The sequence below is a fragment of the Bos indicus x Bos taurus genome, chromosome 26 (genome assembly GCF_003369695.1).
Source record: "Bos indicus x Bos taurus breed Angus x Brahman F1 hybrid chromosome 26, Bos_hybrid_MaternalHap_v2.0, whole genome shotgun sequence".
NCBI lineage: Eukaryota > Metazoa > Chordata > Mammalia > Artiodactyla > Bovidae > Bos > Bos indicus x Bos taurus.
This window is the reverse complement of record NC_040101.1, coordinates 6349316-6369335: the sequence shown is the minus strand read 5'-3', so window position 1 is coordinate 6369335 and position 20020 is coordinate 6349316. Positions and strand designations below refer to the sequence as shown.

Here is a 20020-nt window from a genome sequence, read left to right as displayed (position 1 = left end):
GCCACAAACTCAACAGGGACAAACCTGTGTTCACTGTGCCCTCTGCCTTCTAAAACCAACAGCTGCTCCTTCAGGATGCCACTGAGAAGCCACTTACCCGTCTTAAGCAGGAGGGATTTTAGTTTTCCTTAGTTTCTTTAGAGGTTTCTTTAGTTTTCTTTCCACCCCCTTGTGTTTTCACTCTGGAATTTTTATTGGGCCTAGGTTCTGTTCTCTTTAAAATATTTCAGACTTTTCTCCAACTTTTCCATCATCTCGCATTCCTGAAGGTGCTAATTCTCTCCTTTTCCTTGTCACTTATGCTGGATTTTGCTAATTATGTGTTCCGTCATTTTGACTTTGGGTTATCTTTAATAATATTCTTCTTCCTTTTTGTTTTTGACATGGGAACTTTATGTAATCTGGCTGTATAAATATCCCTTGGTTCAGTTCAGTCGCTCAGTTGTGTCCAATTTTTTACGACCCCATGGACTGCAGCACTCCAGACCTCCCTGTCCTTCACCATCTCCTGGAGTCTGCTCAAACTCATGTCCATTGAGTTGGTGATGCCATCCAACCATCCCATCCTCTGTCGTCCCCTTCTCCTCCCGCCTTCAATCTTTCCCAGCATCAGGGTCTTTTCCAATGAGTCAGTTCTTCGCATCAGGTGGCGAATTGGAATTTTGACTTTAGTATCAGTCCTTCCAATGAATATTCAGGACTGATTTCCTTGAGGATTGACTGGTTGGATCTCCTTGCAGCCCAAGGGACTCTCAAGAGTCTTCCCCAACACTACAGTTCAAAGCCCAAGGGACTCTCAAGAGTCTTCCCCAACACTACAGTTCAAAAGCATCAATTCTTTGGGGCTGCTGTCTATGGGGTCGCACAGAGTTGGACACGACTGAAGCAACGTAGCAGCAGCAGCAGCAGCAGCAGCAGCTTTCTTTATAGTCCAACTCTCACATCCATACATGACTACTGGAAAAACCCATAGCTTTGACTAGACGCACCTTTGTCAGCAAAGTAATGTCTCTGCTTTTTAATATGCTGTCTAGGTTGGTCACAGAAATATCCCTGCTGCTGCTGCAGCTGCTAAGTCACTTCAGTTGTGTTCGACTGTGTGCGACCCCATGGACTGCAGCCTACCAGGCTTCTCCGTCCATGGGATTCTCCAGGCAAGAACACTGGAGTGGGTTGCCATTTCCCTCTCCAATGCATGAAAGTGGAAAGTGAAAGTGAAGTTGCTCAGTGGTGTCTGACTCTTAGCGACCCCATGGACTGCAGCCTACCAGGCTCCTCCATCCATGGGTTTTTCTGGGCAACAGTACTGGAGTGGGGTGCCATTGCCTTCTCCGAAATATCCCTAGAGAACTATTTTCAGTTGGCTTCAGCTTGGCCCCAGGGGATCCAGCACAGCTGACTTGGGACCACTTTTGAGGTCAGTACACTGAATGGGAGTCCCATCCCTATGCTGGTTTTAGAATTTGGGCACCAGTCCACCCTGTTTCAAATGTACAGTTTATAAGACCCGCTGGGCTTTCACTTTCTCTATTTTTTATGAAATTGTTGTTCACTCCAGGACACCTGGAGACAATTCTCTCTGTTTCCCCTTCTCTGGACTGGGGTTTTCCTTGTCCTTTTTTTTCACAGAGGAAGCACTTCTCTGGGGGCCTAACTTTTGTGGGATTCTCAATGCTTCTCTGATGGCTCAGTGGCTAAAGAATCCACTTGCAATGCAGGAGACAGAGAAGACGCGGGTTCGATCCCTGGGCTGGGAAGATTCCCTGGAGGAGGAAATGGCAACTCCCTCCAGTATTCTTGCCTGGAAAAGAGCCATGGACAGAGGAACCCGGTGGGCTACAGTCCATGGGGTCACAGAGTCGGACACGACTGAGGGACTGACACTTTCACTTTCAATTTCAGATGCCCACCTCTCTTGTCCCAACCCCCAAGCACTGAAGCACTGGGTCTCCTCTCTAAGTCCTGAATAGCCCACTGGGGTCCTATGACCTCAGTTCACCAGCCCAGTACTCTGAGCTTACATCCCTGCTTTGTTTCTTTTTTATTCCTTTTATTTTATTTTTTTTAACTTTTTATTTTTCACTCAAGTATAGCTGATTAACAATATTGTGATAGTTTCAGATGGACTGCAAAGGGATTTAACCATACATACACCTGTATCCAATTTCCCCCAGATTCCCCTCATTCCCAGAGATTTATCTGACTCTCTCAAGCTTGCTCAGGCATGAATAAAAATTCTTATATGCCTTTTTTTTAACCCAAGGTTTTCAGGTGCTTTCTTTGGGCCTCAGTTCACTCTGTATACTCCTGGAAATCTGAAGGTAACGGGTTGGAAGTGCCAAACATGTGATAAAGAAAAGTGTTGGCATAATGCAGAGAAGGGAGAATTTGCTGCCTACGATGGAAAGCCTTTCAGTTCGTGTGTGTGTATGTGTGTTAGTCACTCAGTTGTGTCTGATTCTGTGACCCTATGGACTGTAGCCCACCAGGTTCCTCTGTCCATGGAATTCTCCAGGCAAGAATACTGGAGCCAGTTGCCATGTCCTCCTCCAGGGGGTCGTCTTGATCCAGGGATAGACCCAAGTCTCCTGCATTGCAGGCAGATTCTTTACCATCTGAGCTACCAGTTCAGTTCAATTCAGTTGCTCAGTCATGTCCGACTCTTTGTGACCCCATGAACTGCAGCACGCCAGGCCTCCCTGTCCATCACCAACTCCCAGAGTTCACCCAAACCCATGTCCATCGAGTTGGTGATCCCATCCAACCATCTCATCCTCTCTTGTCCCCTTCTCCTCCTGCCCTCAATCTTTCCCAGCATCAGGGTCTTTTCAAATAAGTCAGCTCTTCGCATCTTTGGAAGTGCCAAACACGTGATAAAGAAAAGTGTTGGCATAATGCAGGTGGCCAACGTATTGGAGTTTCAGCTTCAACACCAGTCCTTCCAATGAACACCCAGGACTGAGCCACCAAGGGAGCCCTAAAATTATTCTTTTTAAAACAAACACCCATAGCTCTTTAAAACACGTAACCATCAGTCTTCAGAGGCAACAACTCTCTTTAATGCCCACATTCACACCTGGGGCTGAGCACAATAGACGTTTGTTACAGGAATAAACAAAATTAACACCCTAAGTTACACAGAAAACTTCAGATATCAGAAAAGCCAAGCGCCGATAAATGTCACATACCAGTAACAACCAAGATACAGGATCATAGCAATACGGCGGCTACATTTATGACAGGTTAAGCAGAGTCAGTTTTCCTTTGAATTTCTTTAAGGGTCTTACAAGTTTAACGCTGCCAAGTTCAGCCTGGGGATGACAGCTTTCTGAATCAACTCTCATTTGGGGTCGGTTTCCCGGAAGGATTTGCCTGGCTTAGCATCCCATCGTTTTTAGCAGGTGGATTCAATGTCAGCCTGCAATAAAGCTGTACCTTCAAGGACTGCCCTGGCACATACCTGGCCAAAGTCAAGTTTTTCTGGAGTTACAATGGAATGGCCAAACAGTAAGCGATGCCCAAGCTCTTCCGGGGTCTAACGGAAGGATCTGGGCAGGTGAATTTGCTGAGGATAAAACAGCTACGGAGTTTAAGCACAGATCTGATTGCATAGTATCCTGGTGTCCACGCAGGACTTACTGTGTAATTTCGGATGAGAGAGATGTCCGTGCCATCCTGTAGATAGTGGGTTTCCATGAAACTGCTGGCGATGAGACCTCTGTGGAAAAATAAAAACCACATAAACCTGAGTGTAGATTCGTGTTGACATGTTGCTCGTATCTAGGCTGGATGGCGGCAAGGGTCCAACTCCCTCCTCACTGTACAGATGACCCCATGAGGCTCCCTCAGGCCTTCAACCTATTCAGGTTATCCAGAGGAGAGCCAGGAGACTCAGCATGTGCTCTGAACTGCAGCCCCTATGGTACACGTGGTGCCCTCCTCCCCCTCCCATCTCAGTCCTCCAACTCAGGCAGGTGTGTGTACATACGTGCTCATGTGCACAAGTACACACACACATGCAACACTTGTATGAACAGCACATGTAGATTTTTTGTGTGATGAACATTCTTAGGATTTATTCTCTTAATAACTTACACATATAACATACAGCAGTATTCATTATAGTTGGCAGAAACTCAGAAGAGGCCCACCCTTCTGAAGTCACATGGCCTCGCTATCTAGAATCAGCAGCTAAGCTCCCCATCGGGAAACATCATTTTGGATCCACAATACTGGCCCGCTAATTCTCCCACAGGTGAGGGAGCCAGCTGTCAATATTAAAATGTCAAAGAAGTGTTTCATACAATGATGAAATGTTAGAAAGAGTGCTGTAGGCAGGGGGGGAAATGACCTTGGTCATACTGAAATACTGAATTTCTAAGATGAATTGGTTAGAGGAGCAAAAACCTCTAACTAAAATGGCCTGCGATCTACTAGACCTTCACTGAAGGCAGCAAAGCCTGAGTTTGCTTAGGTTTTAAACTATTCTGTGCTTTCTTCTGTCATACGTGCATTCTGTCCTTCTCAACATCGCCGCCACAAGTACTTCCTGTGCGCCTACTGCGTGCTGGGTACACTGCCCAGGGAGGTGACAGAGCACAGTACTGGGCGGGGAGGGCTGTCACAGAGGCAGGAACAGAGTCTTCCTGGCTGAACAGATGCACAGCAGGTGGAGCGCAGGGAAAAGGGAAGGCTTTACAGAGAGCAGAGGAGGAGTCTGCGGGCAAAACTGGGCTGGGAGGAGAACGGGGTTCCAGGCAGAGGAGAGCAAGGCCAGGAGACCCGAGGGTCTGGAATCTGGGTAGTCAGGTTGGTGGGAGGCAGGGAAAAGCTCTAAACACCTCTGCATTTTATCAGTCTGGGCACTAATGAGTTGTTGTGAGGTTGTTATGTCATGTCCAACTCTAATTGCAGTTGGTGATGGACAGGGAAGTCTACAGTCCATGGGGTTGCAAAAAGTCAGACACGACTGAGTGACTGAACTGAACTGATGCTTCCCTGTCCTTCACTGTCTCCCGGAGTTTGCTCAAACTCATGTCCATTGAGTCGGTGATGCCATCCAACCATCTCATCCTCTGTCACCCCCTTCTCCTTTTGCTTTCTCATAAATGGCACCCTACTCCAGTACTCTTGCCTGGAAAATCCCATGGACAGAGGAGCCTGGTAGGCTGCAGTCCATGCTAAGGGTTGGACACGACTGAGCAACTTCACTTTCACTTTTCACTTTCATGCATTGGAGAAGGAAATGGCAACCCACTCCCGTGTTCTTGCCTGGAGAATCCCAGGGATGGGGAAGCCTGGTGGGCTGCTGTCTATGGGGTCACACAGAGTCAGACACGACTGAAGCGACTTAGCAGCAGCAGCAAGTGGAGAGTGTTTTAAACACTGGACTCTGCAGGAGGTGACAACACAGTGACGATGCTGTCCAACCCTCCTGTCCAGGGAATGCATGTCACACTGCTCAGTTCTTCTGGGGTCACTCCACCCCCAGCCCCACGATGAACCTGGGACCCAAGAGAACCCATCTCTAGTCTTGCCTGCAGCCTGCCTGGAGCTGGGGAATCTGGAGAAGCAGACTTTCCTTTTTTGCTCTCAGAGCTTCACACAAATGCACTCAAGGCTTCCTCCAGCTTGCGCCCTGGGTGCAGGAGGACACGGCCCCGGGAACACCCAGCCGTCACCAGCTGTGACACGGGACAAAAAGGGTAGTCTTTCTTCCAAGTGCCTCGGGGGTCCAGTTGGGCTCTACTTCTCCTCAATCAACCCCTGTCTTTTGCGTCAGCTGGTTCTGGTTGGGCTTTACAACCAAAGTCCTGATCAATATTGTTGTTGTTTAGTAGCTAACTCATATCTGACTCTTCTGTGACCCCATGGACTGTAGCCCACGAGGCTCCTCTGTTCACAGGATTCTCCAGGCAAGAATATGGGGTGGGTTGCCATTTCCTTCTCCAGGCAATCTTCCTGACCCAGAGATTGAACTCGTGTCTCCTGCATTGGCAGGCGGATTCTTTACCGCCGAGCCAGCAGGGAAGCCTGCCCTGATCAATATGGAAGAAATCAAAGCCGCAGTGCTGCAAATGTAACAGATGAGAGATAGGGTCCCCTTACAAAGTCAGATCTCTTCAGACTCTCTCCAGCCAAGTCCAGAGTTGAGAATCCTCTCCCACTTTTATGCGGGTTTCAATCTCTTTGGGACATGTCTGGTTTAAATCAGCCGGACCTTCACAGCGGGTCAGAGATGTGCTCTACTTAACAGTAAGCCTTTGAGAAGAATGTGCTAGGAATAGGAAACGCCGACCATTTCTCACACTCACTGACAAAGCTCGTGCACGCTCCGCACCATTACTCATCCTCTGCTCAGGAGATCAGCCTCAGTGGAGGAGCCTAACCTCCCTTCTGGCTTCTGATCTCAAATCTGCATCTTCTCAGCATCGTCCTCTGAGCTGTCACAGGATCCCCAGGGTGGGCTTGCTGCCTGCAGCCCTGCCTGGAGGGTCAGGGGCAGAGGAAGGAGAGGGGTGGGGGAGGTGATGGAAGTCTGGAGAAGGAGCTGGTGGTCTTTCTTCATGTGGCCAGAGTTCCAGGGATGGGCGGGAGGTTGGTGACCTTGATGGGATAGCTGGGGGTTGGGGGGGGGTGCGTGGGCTGAGGGGACGGCGACAGGGGAGGTCACAGAAACTTTCCTGAGGGTAGTTCTAAAGGGAAGCAGAGAGAGGACGGATGATCTAAAGGGACAGGATGCAGAAACGTGGGCAGAGAGGGGCAGGTGGTCGGTGCCTAGAGCACAGGTGTCAGCAAGGACAGAGCCTTCGCCTGTGCGAGATGGGACCTGTAACAGCCTAGAGTTGTTGGTGATGGAGGGGGCTTGGTCAGCTTCAATACGGCAGAGGAAGGAGAAAAAGAAAAATTTAATATACTGGAAACTACATTATTATGACTTATATGCTTTACTATTCAATAATAATTTTTCAGTATGCATCTCTCATTCATAATTGAGTAAATCTGTCTCTAACAATGCTGGATGGTCTCTTTTTGGACAAGGGCTTCCCAGGTGGCTCAGTGGTAAAGAATCCACCTGTGAAGTAGGAAACGCAGGTTCGATCCCTGGGTCTGGAAGATCCCCTGGAGAAGGAAATGGCAAGCCACTCCAGTATTCTTGCCTGGGAAATCCCATGGACAGAGGAGCCTGGAGTTGCAAAGAGTCAGACATGACTGAGCAGCTAAAGCACCACCACCACCTTTTGGACAAATCAAGGTGTATGAATACCTAATGCTAAGAACTCCTGGAGAAGGCAATGGCAGCAAGTGTTCTTGCTTGAAATATCTCATGGATGGAGGAGCCTGGTAGGCTACAGTCCATGGGGTTGCAAAGAGTCGGACATGACCGAGCGACTTCACTTTCTAATGCTAAGAAGAGTACAGAGAGGAGGAATTTGTAGAGCAAAGAGAGCATTTCAAGGCTTTCCAACTGAAAGATGGATGTCCAAGGAGATCATTCCCTTCATGGGTGAGAAATACAGAAAATCTGTCTAGAAAGCTGGGGACTGGAGAAAATGAGTTTCGGGTCAACAACAGTCAGCAAACTGGTGGATAAGAAGAATACGGGGGTTTAACAACAGTAAAGTGAATAAAGAGGTTTTAAAATGTGACTTAGTCCCCTAATACAAAGATGCATGAGTATTTCTGCCTAAAGACTCACTATTTTTCATTGTATCCAAACGCCACTTAAACAGAAACACAAGAACCGTCACATTTTGAGTGTAGTGGGTTCCTAAGTCCTCTCCTGTGTCCCTTGTATTGACAGAGGGGGAAGTGGGGACGGTCTGAGCATGTCCCCCTATAGCTAAGACACTGAGGGACATACGCCTTTTTGAGTAGAGTCTGAAAGGGGAACCTGGGCTTGCAGCTCAGACACACCGACGCTGCTGTGAATATCGCGTCTTCACTGGTGCGGCGCAGGGAGAATAGAGGCTCGGACTCTCCTGCAGCAACCCGGGCGTGGAGAGCTCAGAAAACCCAGAGCTTTCTCCAGCCTCAGTTTCCCATAAGGGACAAGGGCATGAGACAGGAGAGAAGCCAGATGGACTGGGCTCCGAGGCTGAGGCTCATCCTCTGGGCCCAGGAACTGGGGGTCCGTGGCCCACACACCATGTATCAGAACCCACCCTTCTCTGCTCTGATATTGTCTCAGTGCCAGACGGTCCAGCCCCCAGTCCCAGGTTGTGAAGTGCCCAGGGCAGTGACACGGTCCTGGTCCCTCGTGGGGGGGGGTCCCACCACTGCCCTATGGGGACCCCTTGAGTGGCTCCCCACCCGCCTGGGATGCAATCCCAAAGCTTTCCACGGCCTCCCAGCCACTCACAACCTCATCTCCCCAGTGCATCATGCCTGTCTTCCCTGTGGCTCATTCTCCCCCAGCCAGCGTGCCTTCTGCCTTTTTCTAGAACATTCCATAACCTCTCCCACTTAGGGCCCTTGCGTTTTCTCTGCCATGCATCTGGAACATTCTCCACCTGGCTCTATACAGGGCTGGCTGCTTTCTGTCCTATAGGTATGAGTTTAACCATCTTCGCAGATGGCCCTTTCCAGACCATCTTATCTAGAGTAGGCTCCACCATCCATATTCCCCACATCACAGAACTCCTTCACTTTCCTATCTTGTTGATTCATCTGTTTATTTATTTGGCTATATTCCCTCAAGAATTTAAGCCACCAGAAGGCTCTTTGCTCTCTGTGGCTCCACCCCCAGCCCAGGCACTGTGCTAAGCCCTTTATGTGAACCAGTGAAGTTGCTCAGTCGTGTCTGACTCTTTGCAATCCCATGGACTGTAGCCTACCAGACTCCTCCATCCATGGGATTTTCCAGGCAAGAGTACTGGAGTGGGTTGCCATTTCCTTCTTTAGGGAATCTTCCCAACCTAGGGACCTAGGGACCTTGAGACCTAGGGATTGAACCTAGGTCTCCTGCATTACAGGCAGACACTTTGCCATCTGAACCACCAGGGAAACCCCTAGGTACTGGTTTTATTGCAATGTAAACGAGGATGCCAAGAGACAGGGAGATTAGCTGACCTGCCCAAGGCCACACTGCACACGGCAGCATCCAGATGCTTTTGCTTCAGAACCTGCTCTCTTAACCTCTGTGTGGCACTGCCTTTCCCAGCTGGTCAAGAGATAATTGCCGAGTACCTGTTGTACTGGCTGTGCCAAGTGTCGGCTGAATACACGCTGAGCAGAATAACAGATGGATGGAAGCGGGGACAGATGGGTGGATGACTGGATCTGAGGGGAATGCTGAAGGCACATTCTCTTTCTGTCTAAGGTCATCCCTTCCCAGGTGGCCCCTAGTGGTAAAGAATCTGCCTACTAATGCAGGAGACATAAGAGATGTGGGTTCAATTCCTGGGTTGTGAAGATCCCCTGGAAGAGGGCATGGCAACCCACTCCAGTATTCTTGCCTGGAAAATTCCCTGAAGAGGAGCCTGGTGGGCTGCCAAGAGCCAGAAATGACAGAAGCAACTGAGAACAGACACCCCCTCCTAACCCCAGTAACACCTGACTCTCATCCCTCTTAGGTACCATGACCCACAGAGGAGCTATGGAAACAACTGGGAAGTCACTCAGGTGAAGCTTTCTGAGACGCATGTTTAATTTAAAAGGGGCTGGAAGTCCAATGTCCCTGGAGAAAGCCAAGAGGAGTGGATGGACAATGGCCCTATTGGAAATGTGACTGCAATGCACCCGTTTCCCTTAGATTTCCCCAAGGAGAAAATCCAATTAGATGGATTCTGGATGTCAGCAAATGGAGACCGAAGGTGAACGCATAATTTCATGAGAACATTCTTTTTCTCTGCTTATTAGATTAGCTGATCTAACGAGGCATTTGGTTCCTCTCTACACCGGAAAATAAAATGCCAGGAATTGATTTTGCTGTTTTCCATTTGTTTTGTTGTTACAAGTGGCACCTCAATATTCTCTCATTTAACCAACATTTATTGTGCTGGACATTGGGCATACGACCCCAAGAGCTCACCATTGGGTGGAGGACAGACCCAAAGAGAGGTCAGAGTCCCGTGATAGAGATACACCCAAAGCATTGTGGGAATTCAAGGAAAGGCTTCCAACCCAGGGCGAGGTGGTACCCAAGTGAGTCATGGGAGATGGGGAAGAAGGAGTCAGGTTGAGAGGGGTTAGTGAGGTGGAGAGGATGAAAAGAGAATATTCGCGATAAAGTCACTGCACCCTCAAAGGCAGGGAGGCCTGGAGGGTAGAAAACCAGCATGCCAGTGGGGGTTGGGCGCAGGGGGTGAGACTCCATGGAATCCCTAGTTGTTGAGGTGCAGAGTGTGAGGTAAGGAGATGTGCTGTTGTTCAGATCAGCAGGTTGGGAACAAGTGTCACCGACCCCGTGCCATGCAATGCATGCATGTGTGCAAAGTCACTTCAGTCATGTCTGACTCTTTGCATCCCCGTGGACTATAGCCCACCAGGCTCCTCGGTCCATGGGATTCTCCAGGCAGGAATACTGGAGTGAGTTGCCATGCCCTCCTCCAGGGGATCTTCCCGAGCTAGGGATCAAACCTGCATCTCTTATGTCTCCTGCATTGGCAGGTGGGTTCTTTACCACTAGCGCCAACTGGGAAGCCCCCTACTATGCACTAAGGAGCCATTAAATGTGGCAGAGATCTGAGCAGATACAAGCTTTGGAGCTAAAGGCCACTCTGATAGTCGTTTAAGTAAAACTCTGAGAGGGAAGAGACCACCAGACACAGGAAGGTTAATTAAGAGGCTGGCGGGAATCTCTGAACAAAGAGGGGCCAGACCAGGACAGGAGCCTTTGGGGTGGGAAATTCAGGAGACAGACAGAATTAGGAACCTCAGTTGTCAGCTGAAACGGGTGAGTCCCAAGGGAGGAAAAGGAGAGGATGAATTCAGCATTGAGCCTGTGTTGAGTGCAAGGGGCCTGAGGTCACTCTCCTGTATCTTCCAGTTAGCAGCTGACTCTGAGAAGCTCAGGTGCAGGAAGTGGCTTGGAGTGAAGATGGAGAGGCAGACCCTCAGGTAGCACACGCTTGCTTTCTATGAGGACAAGTAAAATCTCGCCCTTTCCAGCTGAGTATGGTGTTTTCTGATGTCAGAGTCTTTGGTGGTGTATAGGGCTGAAAAACGATCATTTAGTATTTACAGTAAAACGTTATGATGGAGATACATACATTATGATTTTATACATACCTCCTTTTAAAATTTGTTGCATTTCTGAAATGATTTCTGTATTGAAATAAAAACCATTACTCCCAAATTGCTTTTTTGGGGAATCAATATTGAAATGATCCTACTCTAAATTGACCATTATATAATTTAGTTACATTTTTTAAATGAGATGGATTTCACCAAAATGACATAGTTTATTCCCCAAAGCATAGGAAAGCAGGAAGAAACACTGCTCACTTTTCCCTCTGTGACGGGGGCTCTTTCTGTAGCACCCCGCTTTGGAGTGAGCTAACCCCTCCCTTTCGTCCTGCCAACATTCTGCTGCAGGATTTTCCCTCTTCTATTCTGTTTCCTGTTGACTTGTCTTCTCCCACATTGAGTTAAGGGACAAAAGCTACATTCCTAAGCCTGGCATAATGCCTTGTTGTTTTCATTTAGTTGCTTTTTAGTTGTTGTTTAGCTGTTGTTGTTGTTGTTTAGTTGTTTAAGTCGTGTCCAATTCTTTTGTGACCCCATGGACTGTAACCCGCCAGGCTTCTCTGTCCATGAGATTTCCCAGGCAAGAATACTGGAGTGGGTTGCCATTTCCTCCTCCAGGGGGATTTTCCCAACCCAGGGATTGAACCCATGTCTCCTGCATTGGCAGGTGGGTTCTTTACCACTGAACCACCAGGGAAGTCCAATATAATGCAAAAGCTTAATCAATAAATCTCTCTCTTTGGTTGCTAAGTCATGTCTGACTCTTGGGACCCCATGGACTGTAGCCTGCCAGGCTCCTCTGTCCATGGGATTCTCCAGAATCCCAGAATCTTTAAGAATACGGAAGTGGGTTTAGAGGGTACAAACAATCACTATCACAGAAAATTCTCGAAGAGCTGACTCACAGGAAAAGACCCTGATGCTGGGAATGATTGGGGGCAGGAGGAGAAGGGGACGACAGAGGATGAGAGGGCTGGATGGCATCACCGACTCGATGGACGTGAGTTTGGGTGAACTCCGGGAGTTGGTGACAGACAGGGAGGCCTGGCGTGCTGCGGTTCATGGGGTCGCAAAGAGTCGGATACGGCTGAACGACTGAACTGAATTGATCACAGAAAAGCAACCCTGTTTGGACAGAATGTAGTCAAACTAATTGGATCAATAAAAGAATAAAAGAAATGTCTTTCTTTTCTTGATTCAAAATTGTTATCACCGATCATGCAGGGGGCATGCAGGGTGGGAACGATCACATTCCCTTCCTTGTTATTTCAATAGTTCCAAACACTGTCAGGCCGTCAAGACCCACCCTGACAACTTGACATCAACGTTAGAACCGCTTAAATGACAGAAACAGGGAAAGGAGAGCTTAGAGATTGGCATCAATTACTCTGAATACGAAAATCTCATTGATGACATGTCATCTTTTTCCTGTTACTTCTTTGAAGATGATGCGAATGGTTTGTGGGTTTAATTATTCTATGCAGCATATTCAAGCCAAAGCATTATAAGACAGCGCTTGTTTGTCAACGAACACCAGAAGGCACTTCAGTCACTTTCTGCAAGGAAGTCACACTAACGCTGGAGGCTTCAGTGAGCTTCCTAGTGAAACCCATTTGGTATTCAAAGGCTCCAGTCCAGTTTTCTCCTGAAGATTTACTCCACTGCAAGTTATTATTCCACAAATTACAAAATCATTCATATATAAATTTGGGTAATGGTTTTCTTTTATGAGAATTTGGAAATACAGCTCCAAAGACTTTCACATGGCTTGGAGCGTTAACAAAATGCATCGTACAATAAAAATCATCATTAAAATTCATGATCAGGGTTTTCTGAGTTACTAAAAAGAATATCTTTTATTGAAAAGTTACCTATTCCTCAACCAGAGCTAAAGTAAATACAGAGAAAAGATTGAGGAAAAAAGCCAGAATGTATCCAGATAGGATTCTGGATTCTTCTACATCCTGGAAGAACTTGCTCTGGTTTTTAGTGAACAGTCTGTCTAGATGGGCTGGTATCATGGGGCTCAAGGCTGATGTCATTAGAGCTTATGGACGATTTTTAAAACAACTTAAAAAAAAATCCTTTGGCATGTGGGATCTTAGTTCCCTGAGTAGGGATTGAACCTGTGCCCCCTGCATTGGCAGCCTGAAGCCCTAACCACTGGACCACCAGGGAAGTCCCCTCTGGATGACTTTATGGCAAGATCAGACCACTGAACAATTCTCTATAAAGACAGCGCATTGAGGTAAGAAATAATAGGAGGAAACGGAAACTAAGAGAAAGAATCAGAGACTTGGTATTTACCACACCTGAGCTTTGCCTGAATTTCTTTCAGAACATAATCTTTGTACATATTTATGATTCTTGTTTTCCTTATGGGTAGAGTTACCATAAGCCATTAAATAACATATGCTCTGGCGTCTTGATTTGGGGCTGAAGCAAGGTACCGCCACCAACACTATCCATGTCCTGTTACCTTCATCAGCTGCACATCTCCCTCCTAACCCTGCTGTCTGTTGGCTCACAGTGTATCGGGCGGCATGCCACCTGCTTGTCAAGTGTACTGTCTTACTTTTCTTGGCAGAGACCTGGTGGTATAGGGACCACTATCAACTGCCTAACAAGGAAGAGGAAAACACTCACAGAGCGTAAACAACTTGTCCAAAGCCACACAGCCACGCCTGTACAGACTGAACCTGACTCTGCTTGGCTCCAAAGCCACCCTCATCCTGACGACTGGCCAACACTGCCTTGCCAGGAAGACATGATTCTGACAGCCTGAAAAACAAGCAGCAGCAAATTATACTCCCTCTTTTTCTGAAATCATGTTTTCCACAGTGCTAAATGGGGCTTATCCTGTTTCACTTAGCACTCAATTCAATTTAGCTATAAACATCAAATTATTTTTGGTTACAATTTTGGCATTTGGGATCCTAACGATTTAGAACTGTACATCTGTATGAACAGTGAAGCATTTATATAAGGTTTTCTTTTGTTATTTTTCATTTGCTAAGAGACTCAAAATGATCAAAACAATTTTTTCCCCTGGAATTAAAAAAGAAAAGTTTTCTCTCTCCAGCTCTCTCTCATTTAGTTTCACAAACGATAATAAATAAAACTGTTGATACAGCATTTTAGCAACTGTAGGGGACAATTAGACTTTCTGCAAAATAATTTCATAATATACTGCTTGTCATTTTAAGTCACAAGTACACAGAATTTTGGATCCAGTCCTGTGGCACTGATGCTGAAGTATTCATGTTGCCGTCTGTGATAGTTACGACTACTCAGAAGACCCTCTCCATTTATGAAGTGAACAAATCACATGTGCCATTGTGGACAGTTGTAGACTCAGTAGAAATCTCTTTAAGAACAGCAGGGCTGATTTGCCAACTGTGTTTTCCAGCTGGAACGTGAAAGCAGGTGAACAACGGTGGGTTCCTGTCTTTACAGTTCCGCAGCTGGCATTTTACATGGGCCGAAAGCTTTTAGGGCTGCGTTCCCCCTTTTAAACGACCACCTGCAGTTCAGAAGTATCTGGACTGTGGGCTTACAACTGTTCTTTTTTTTTTTTTTTTGGCTATACCATCTAGCTTGCGAGATATTAGTTCCCTGACCAAGGACGGAACCGGGGCCCGTGGGAGTGAAAGTGCTGAGCCCTAACTACTGGACCAGCAGGGAATCCCCTGTTTTAGGCTGTTCTTGATGTGATAAGCCTGTCTGCATAGTATGAGATCTGTCGAGCTTAATTAACACGCTTTTTAGAAATACAGGGCTGTAAAACAGGAAAAGTTGAAAATTAAGTAAACTATTATTTTCACAGGTAAATAAAGCCCCACATCCACTTCTCTCAGAAAGGACTGTGAGAACAGATTCTGTAGCTTCCATTTCACTCTTCAACATCACTGCCAACATAGGTAAAACAGCTGTTCTTTTTAAGCGTAAGAATTTGCGTCTTCCTTTTGAAAAATACCAGTTGGCTGTAACAGCAGCAGCAGAAGCTTGTATTGGATTGAACGTTTATGAAGCAAAAGTCCTTTATAGGCATTGTTTTATTTAACTTTGACAACAGCTATAGTCAGGAGGTGCCTGTTTTGAGATGAGGAACCTAGGCTCAGAGAGGTTAAGTGACTTATCTATGGTGGCTCAGTTACTACCATGAAGGTAGTCCAACTTCGCCATCCAAGCCCTTCCCTACACTTAACACAATTTCTCCTTTCCCTTCACCTTCCATTTGCCCTTTCTGCTCATCTCCTGTTAAATGGACACTATATTTAATGTGCCAGTACTTGACTTTGAAAACAATTAGAGAGGAAGTATAGCTTGGATTGGGTGACTCTTTCCATTTCCCATTTATTGCCATGGCTTTGGAATGGGAAGGAGCACTTAGGAATGATCTGAATCAGGGTTCTGATCACCTCTAGTCTGAGGAACAATCGTCGCCTAGGTGTGGTGACTTATGTGTACTGTGTGGTGAAGGTTGACACTGTTCCATGGAGAGGTGGATGGAGGTTTCAGTAGCACAGGTGAACGGAGAATTGAGCCCATTTATGTTGATTACTGGTGCTGTCACTTGAAAATAATCAAGTAGGTTTGACACCAGAAGCCAAGTCAACTTTACTCATTTCCTAACTGCCCCTCTTTCCTTAAATGAAGGTGGCATTTATGAGCTGCTACTCGCCAACTCCCATACGGTCTACAATGTGCAGAGACATTGTCACAACCAGTGGTTCTTAAACGTTTGCAAGAACAGTGTGAGGCTGGCATTCTGGCTACTTCACGGATGTAGAAACTGAGGTTCAGAGGTGTTAGGACATTTGTCCAGGGTCACAGAGGTACTAGTGGCAAGAGACTGAGGCTGTCGGATGCTAACATACCTTACACCCAGCCCGGGCCCACCACTTGTATGTGGACATAAAGGCTGCCCTCTCCACCAGCAAAATTCTCGGTTGGTCATTTGAAGGAATGCTTTTACCCAATTGAATAACTGAATGGAGGGCACAAGGGGGCTGAAGCTGAGAAGAGTCCCCCACTGGGGTCAGTACTAAAGGGTTGGCGTGGGGTCTTCCTTAATCACTTTTGAGGCTCCGGCCTCTGGGCCAGTTCCTGCTCCCAAAAGGCTTTCAGTCAATATCTTAGGACAAACTTGGGCTGATGTATTTCCAAGTAATAAAAAAAATTGACGGTAGACAAATCTACCTTCAAAACACATCTCTGACAGCAGGATAACCATAGTGGTTGAGAGCAAATCTGGCTCCACCATTTTCTTCTCTGGTGACCTTGGGCAAAAAGCTTGACCTGGTTGTACTGCCATTTCCTCATCTAAAAAGGGAAGAGGGACTCCCTGGGGCTCCAGTGGTTAAGACTCTGTGCTTCTACTGGAGGAGGGACAGGTTCGACCCCTGGTCGGGGAACTAAGATCTTGGATGCTGTGCAATGTGGCAAATAAATAAATAAAACAAGGATAATAGGATCTTCTCGTAGGGTTTCTGTGAAGATAATATACATTAAACACTTATAAACATGTTCTCAAAGAACATGAGCGATTGTTGTTATTAAGCCTGTCGGTTTCCATCCACCTTACCTCCCATCCTCTTCGTCCATCACCACCTCCCTCATCTGCCCTTCTGGGAAGGCCTGTATGCCAGCCTCCTGCTTTTGCTCCTACCCCGCTGCCGTCCAGTATTGGCCAAAGTGAGCCAGAGTGTCAGGTTTTTGAAAACAAAAAAATCAGACCACATCACTCTGTCACTTAAAACCACACACGTGGCTTCTTCCAGAACCCAGAATCAATTTCAACTTCCATAGCATGGACTGGCCCCCACACCCCCTCACCCCTCCAGGTCCAGGTCACTTCACTTCTTTCCTTCTTACCTTAGTCTGGGACATGCTTCCCTCTTTCTCTGCTGGGCCAGCAACTAGTAGCCCTCACCCTAAGCAGCACTTTCCGGAGCAGGGTTCCCGGCCTGACCCTTCCTATATCTGGTCTCCTCTGTTCCCCACCCCACCCCCACCCCCAGGCAGCATCTCACTTTGATTCTGTGCTCATCACATTTATTGCTTATTTGCTCTGTGATCTGTTTGAGGCGTGTATCCCCCATTAGGGAAGGGGCCTCATCCATCTTGGCTCAGATGGTAAATAATCCGCCTGCAATGCAGGAGACCTGAGTTCGATCCTGGGGTTGGGAAGATTCCCTGGAGAAGGAAATGGCAACACAATCCAGTATTCTTGGCTGGAAAACTCCACGGAAAGAGGAGTCTGGTGAGCTACAGTCCATGGAGTCTCAAAGAGTCAGACACGACTGGGCGACTTATGCAACAACACTCAATCTGTCTGAGCCCCTCTGTATCCTCAGCCCTAGATTTGAGCTTGGAACCCAGTTATTATTGTTCAGCTGCTCAGTCGTGTCCGACTCTTTGTGACCCTGTGGCCTGCAGCACGCTAGGCTTCCCAGTAGGTGTTCAGTAAAGCACTTTTGGAAGGAATGTAAACATCAAGAATGAGAAAAATACATTGGAGGCACTCAGAAACAATATTGAGTTATTAATGAACTGCTGATCTTTGGGGGTATGAGAAAGTGTTTCTTCCTGCTTCAAAAACCAAGAACCAAAGACCACTACCACCACCACCCAAAACACACACACACACACACACACACACACACATACACACATATACACACACATACACACACACACACACATACACACACATACACACACATACACACACACATACACACACACATACACACACACACACATACACACACACACACACACACATACACACATACACACACATACACACACATACACACACACACACATACACACACATACACACACACACACACACACACATACACAATCTCACTGATAAAAGATATTTTGACCCTTAAAAGTTCTGCCACCTAGCACAGATCTGGCCTTTGCTTCACACTGTGGAACAAAGAAAACACTTAATTTATTTTTTTCAAAGAGCATTTTCTTGATTTTCAGCTTAAAAAAAAGTCTAGTCAGATTATTCAGAACCATCAATGAAAACTCCCTTAAATCGATGGGCATACAACTTTAAACCCAAGAAGCAAGATGATCAGTCTGCCTGGACCCACAAATCAGCCAATACTTGAGGGGCTGCGGGAGTTACCTTGCTGGAAGTCCAGCCAGACTGCAGGTCTGATGACCTGGGAACCTGCTCTACAGAAATCTGGATGCCGTTCAGCCTGTTTTCCTCACCCACATCGCTCAAGGAGGAACTTTATTAATTGGTGCTCTGGGGCAAAAGAGGGGATGTTCTTGGCCTCAGGATGTTCTGGCGGAAGCCAGCCCGCCAGCTCCCAGGCAGACCTGCCGAGCAGCCAGCTGGGCTCACTTCAACACTGACCTGCACTGAACCAAACTCACAGAGTGCGTGTTCTATCCAATGTGTTCCTTCTGCTTGCTCAAAGAGAGCTCTGATCTGCAGATTTCCATGCCATCAGCACCAAGGGAGGGTTGCCAGGAGTGGCCTAGGGCAGGAAAAGGACCCTCACTTTCTGAGCTCTCCGAATCCGCCACGGAACTGTTCAGACCCTCTTGCTGATGCTTCTAAGTGATGTGGTTGGGTTTGGAAAAGGGTGTCTTTCTCCTTTCTTAAAAAAGGCCTCAGGGAACGAACCCGGGTGTGTGGAGCCCTGGCCGCCAAGAGCACCCTCTTTCTTGCTGTGGGCCGGAAAGAGCCCCAGATTTATGCCAACAGAGTGGGCACGAATGTTCACGAAAGAGCTGTTTAAGAGATACAAATCCTTAGGACAATGAAGGGCCGTAAAACGCAAAATGGAAAACAAAATCATAAACCCCATCTGAATTCTAGTTGCTCCATTCTTTACAGGAAATATTCTTCTGTCTCCCTTTTTTTTTTTTTAAAGGAAGAAGAAAGAAAGAAAAAGAAGCCACAATAAAAGTATTGTAATACCCAATGTAAATATTTCTGTTTCCCAGTAACTATTCTAAATGCTTGGATGATTTACTACCTGATCAGCAGCTGGGCTTCTTTCTCTTTTTGTGTGTGTATCTGGAAGGATTTTGCATTTAGACCTGATGCTGTGAAACTTTCAGAGAAGGGCCAAAGAACAGACACCGGTGACGACGGCCACTGATGGATTTCTCTCCAAGGGAAAGGCCTCATCAATCGACATCCCCACAGCTGGGTGTCTGAACTCTTCGCTTTCTCCGTGTGGGCCCTGATAGAGTAAATGGACACTTCTCACGGCGTTTTGATTTCTTATTCAATTGTAGTTCCCTGGGTTACAGAAGAATTTGTAATTATTAATTAATTAATTAACTAATTAATACTAAGAGCTAACCTCCTACAAGTACTTAAGAGGTTTAGTCAGAATGGTGGTTGGGGATACACGATGTTGCTTTCATTATTCTTAAGATAGAGTGATATGAACAACCTTGCTGATCTAGTTAAATAATGAAATACATGACAAGATATCACCCTGGGTCAGGAAAAACAGAGATATTTAGTAGGTAAACTGTTAGTAGCTCAGTCATGTCTGACTCTTTTCAACCCCAAGGACTATAGCTCGCCAGGCTCCTCTGTCCGTGGGATTCTGCAGGCAAGAATATTGGAGTGGGTTGCCATTCCCTTCTCCAGGAATTATCCCAACCCAGGGATCGAATCTGGGTCTCCTGCATCACAGGCAAATTCTTTACCACCTGAGCCACCGTGGAACAAGTCTCAAATCATGAAACTGGTTAAAAAACCACAACCTGGGTGATGAATTGGGTTGTATTTGATTGAAGCAGTAATTCATTACACTTACGAAATCCGCAGAGC

General features: G+C 46.8%; 1 protein-coding gene across 1 annotated transcript in view; it reads right to left on the bottom strand.

The window, feature by feature from the left end:
• ADAM12 (ADAM metallopeptidase domain 12) overlaps positions 1–20020 on the bottom strand; it is a 395901-nt gene that overhangs the window by 140886 nt on the left and 234995 nt on the right. Inside the window, exon 4 of the mRNA XM_027529319.1 lies at positions 3640–3718. Coding sequence (XP_027385120.1) covers positions 3640–3718 — 79 coding nt within the window. The remainder of the gene's footprint in view (positions 1–3639; positions 3719–20020) is intronic.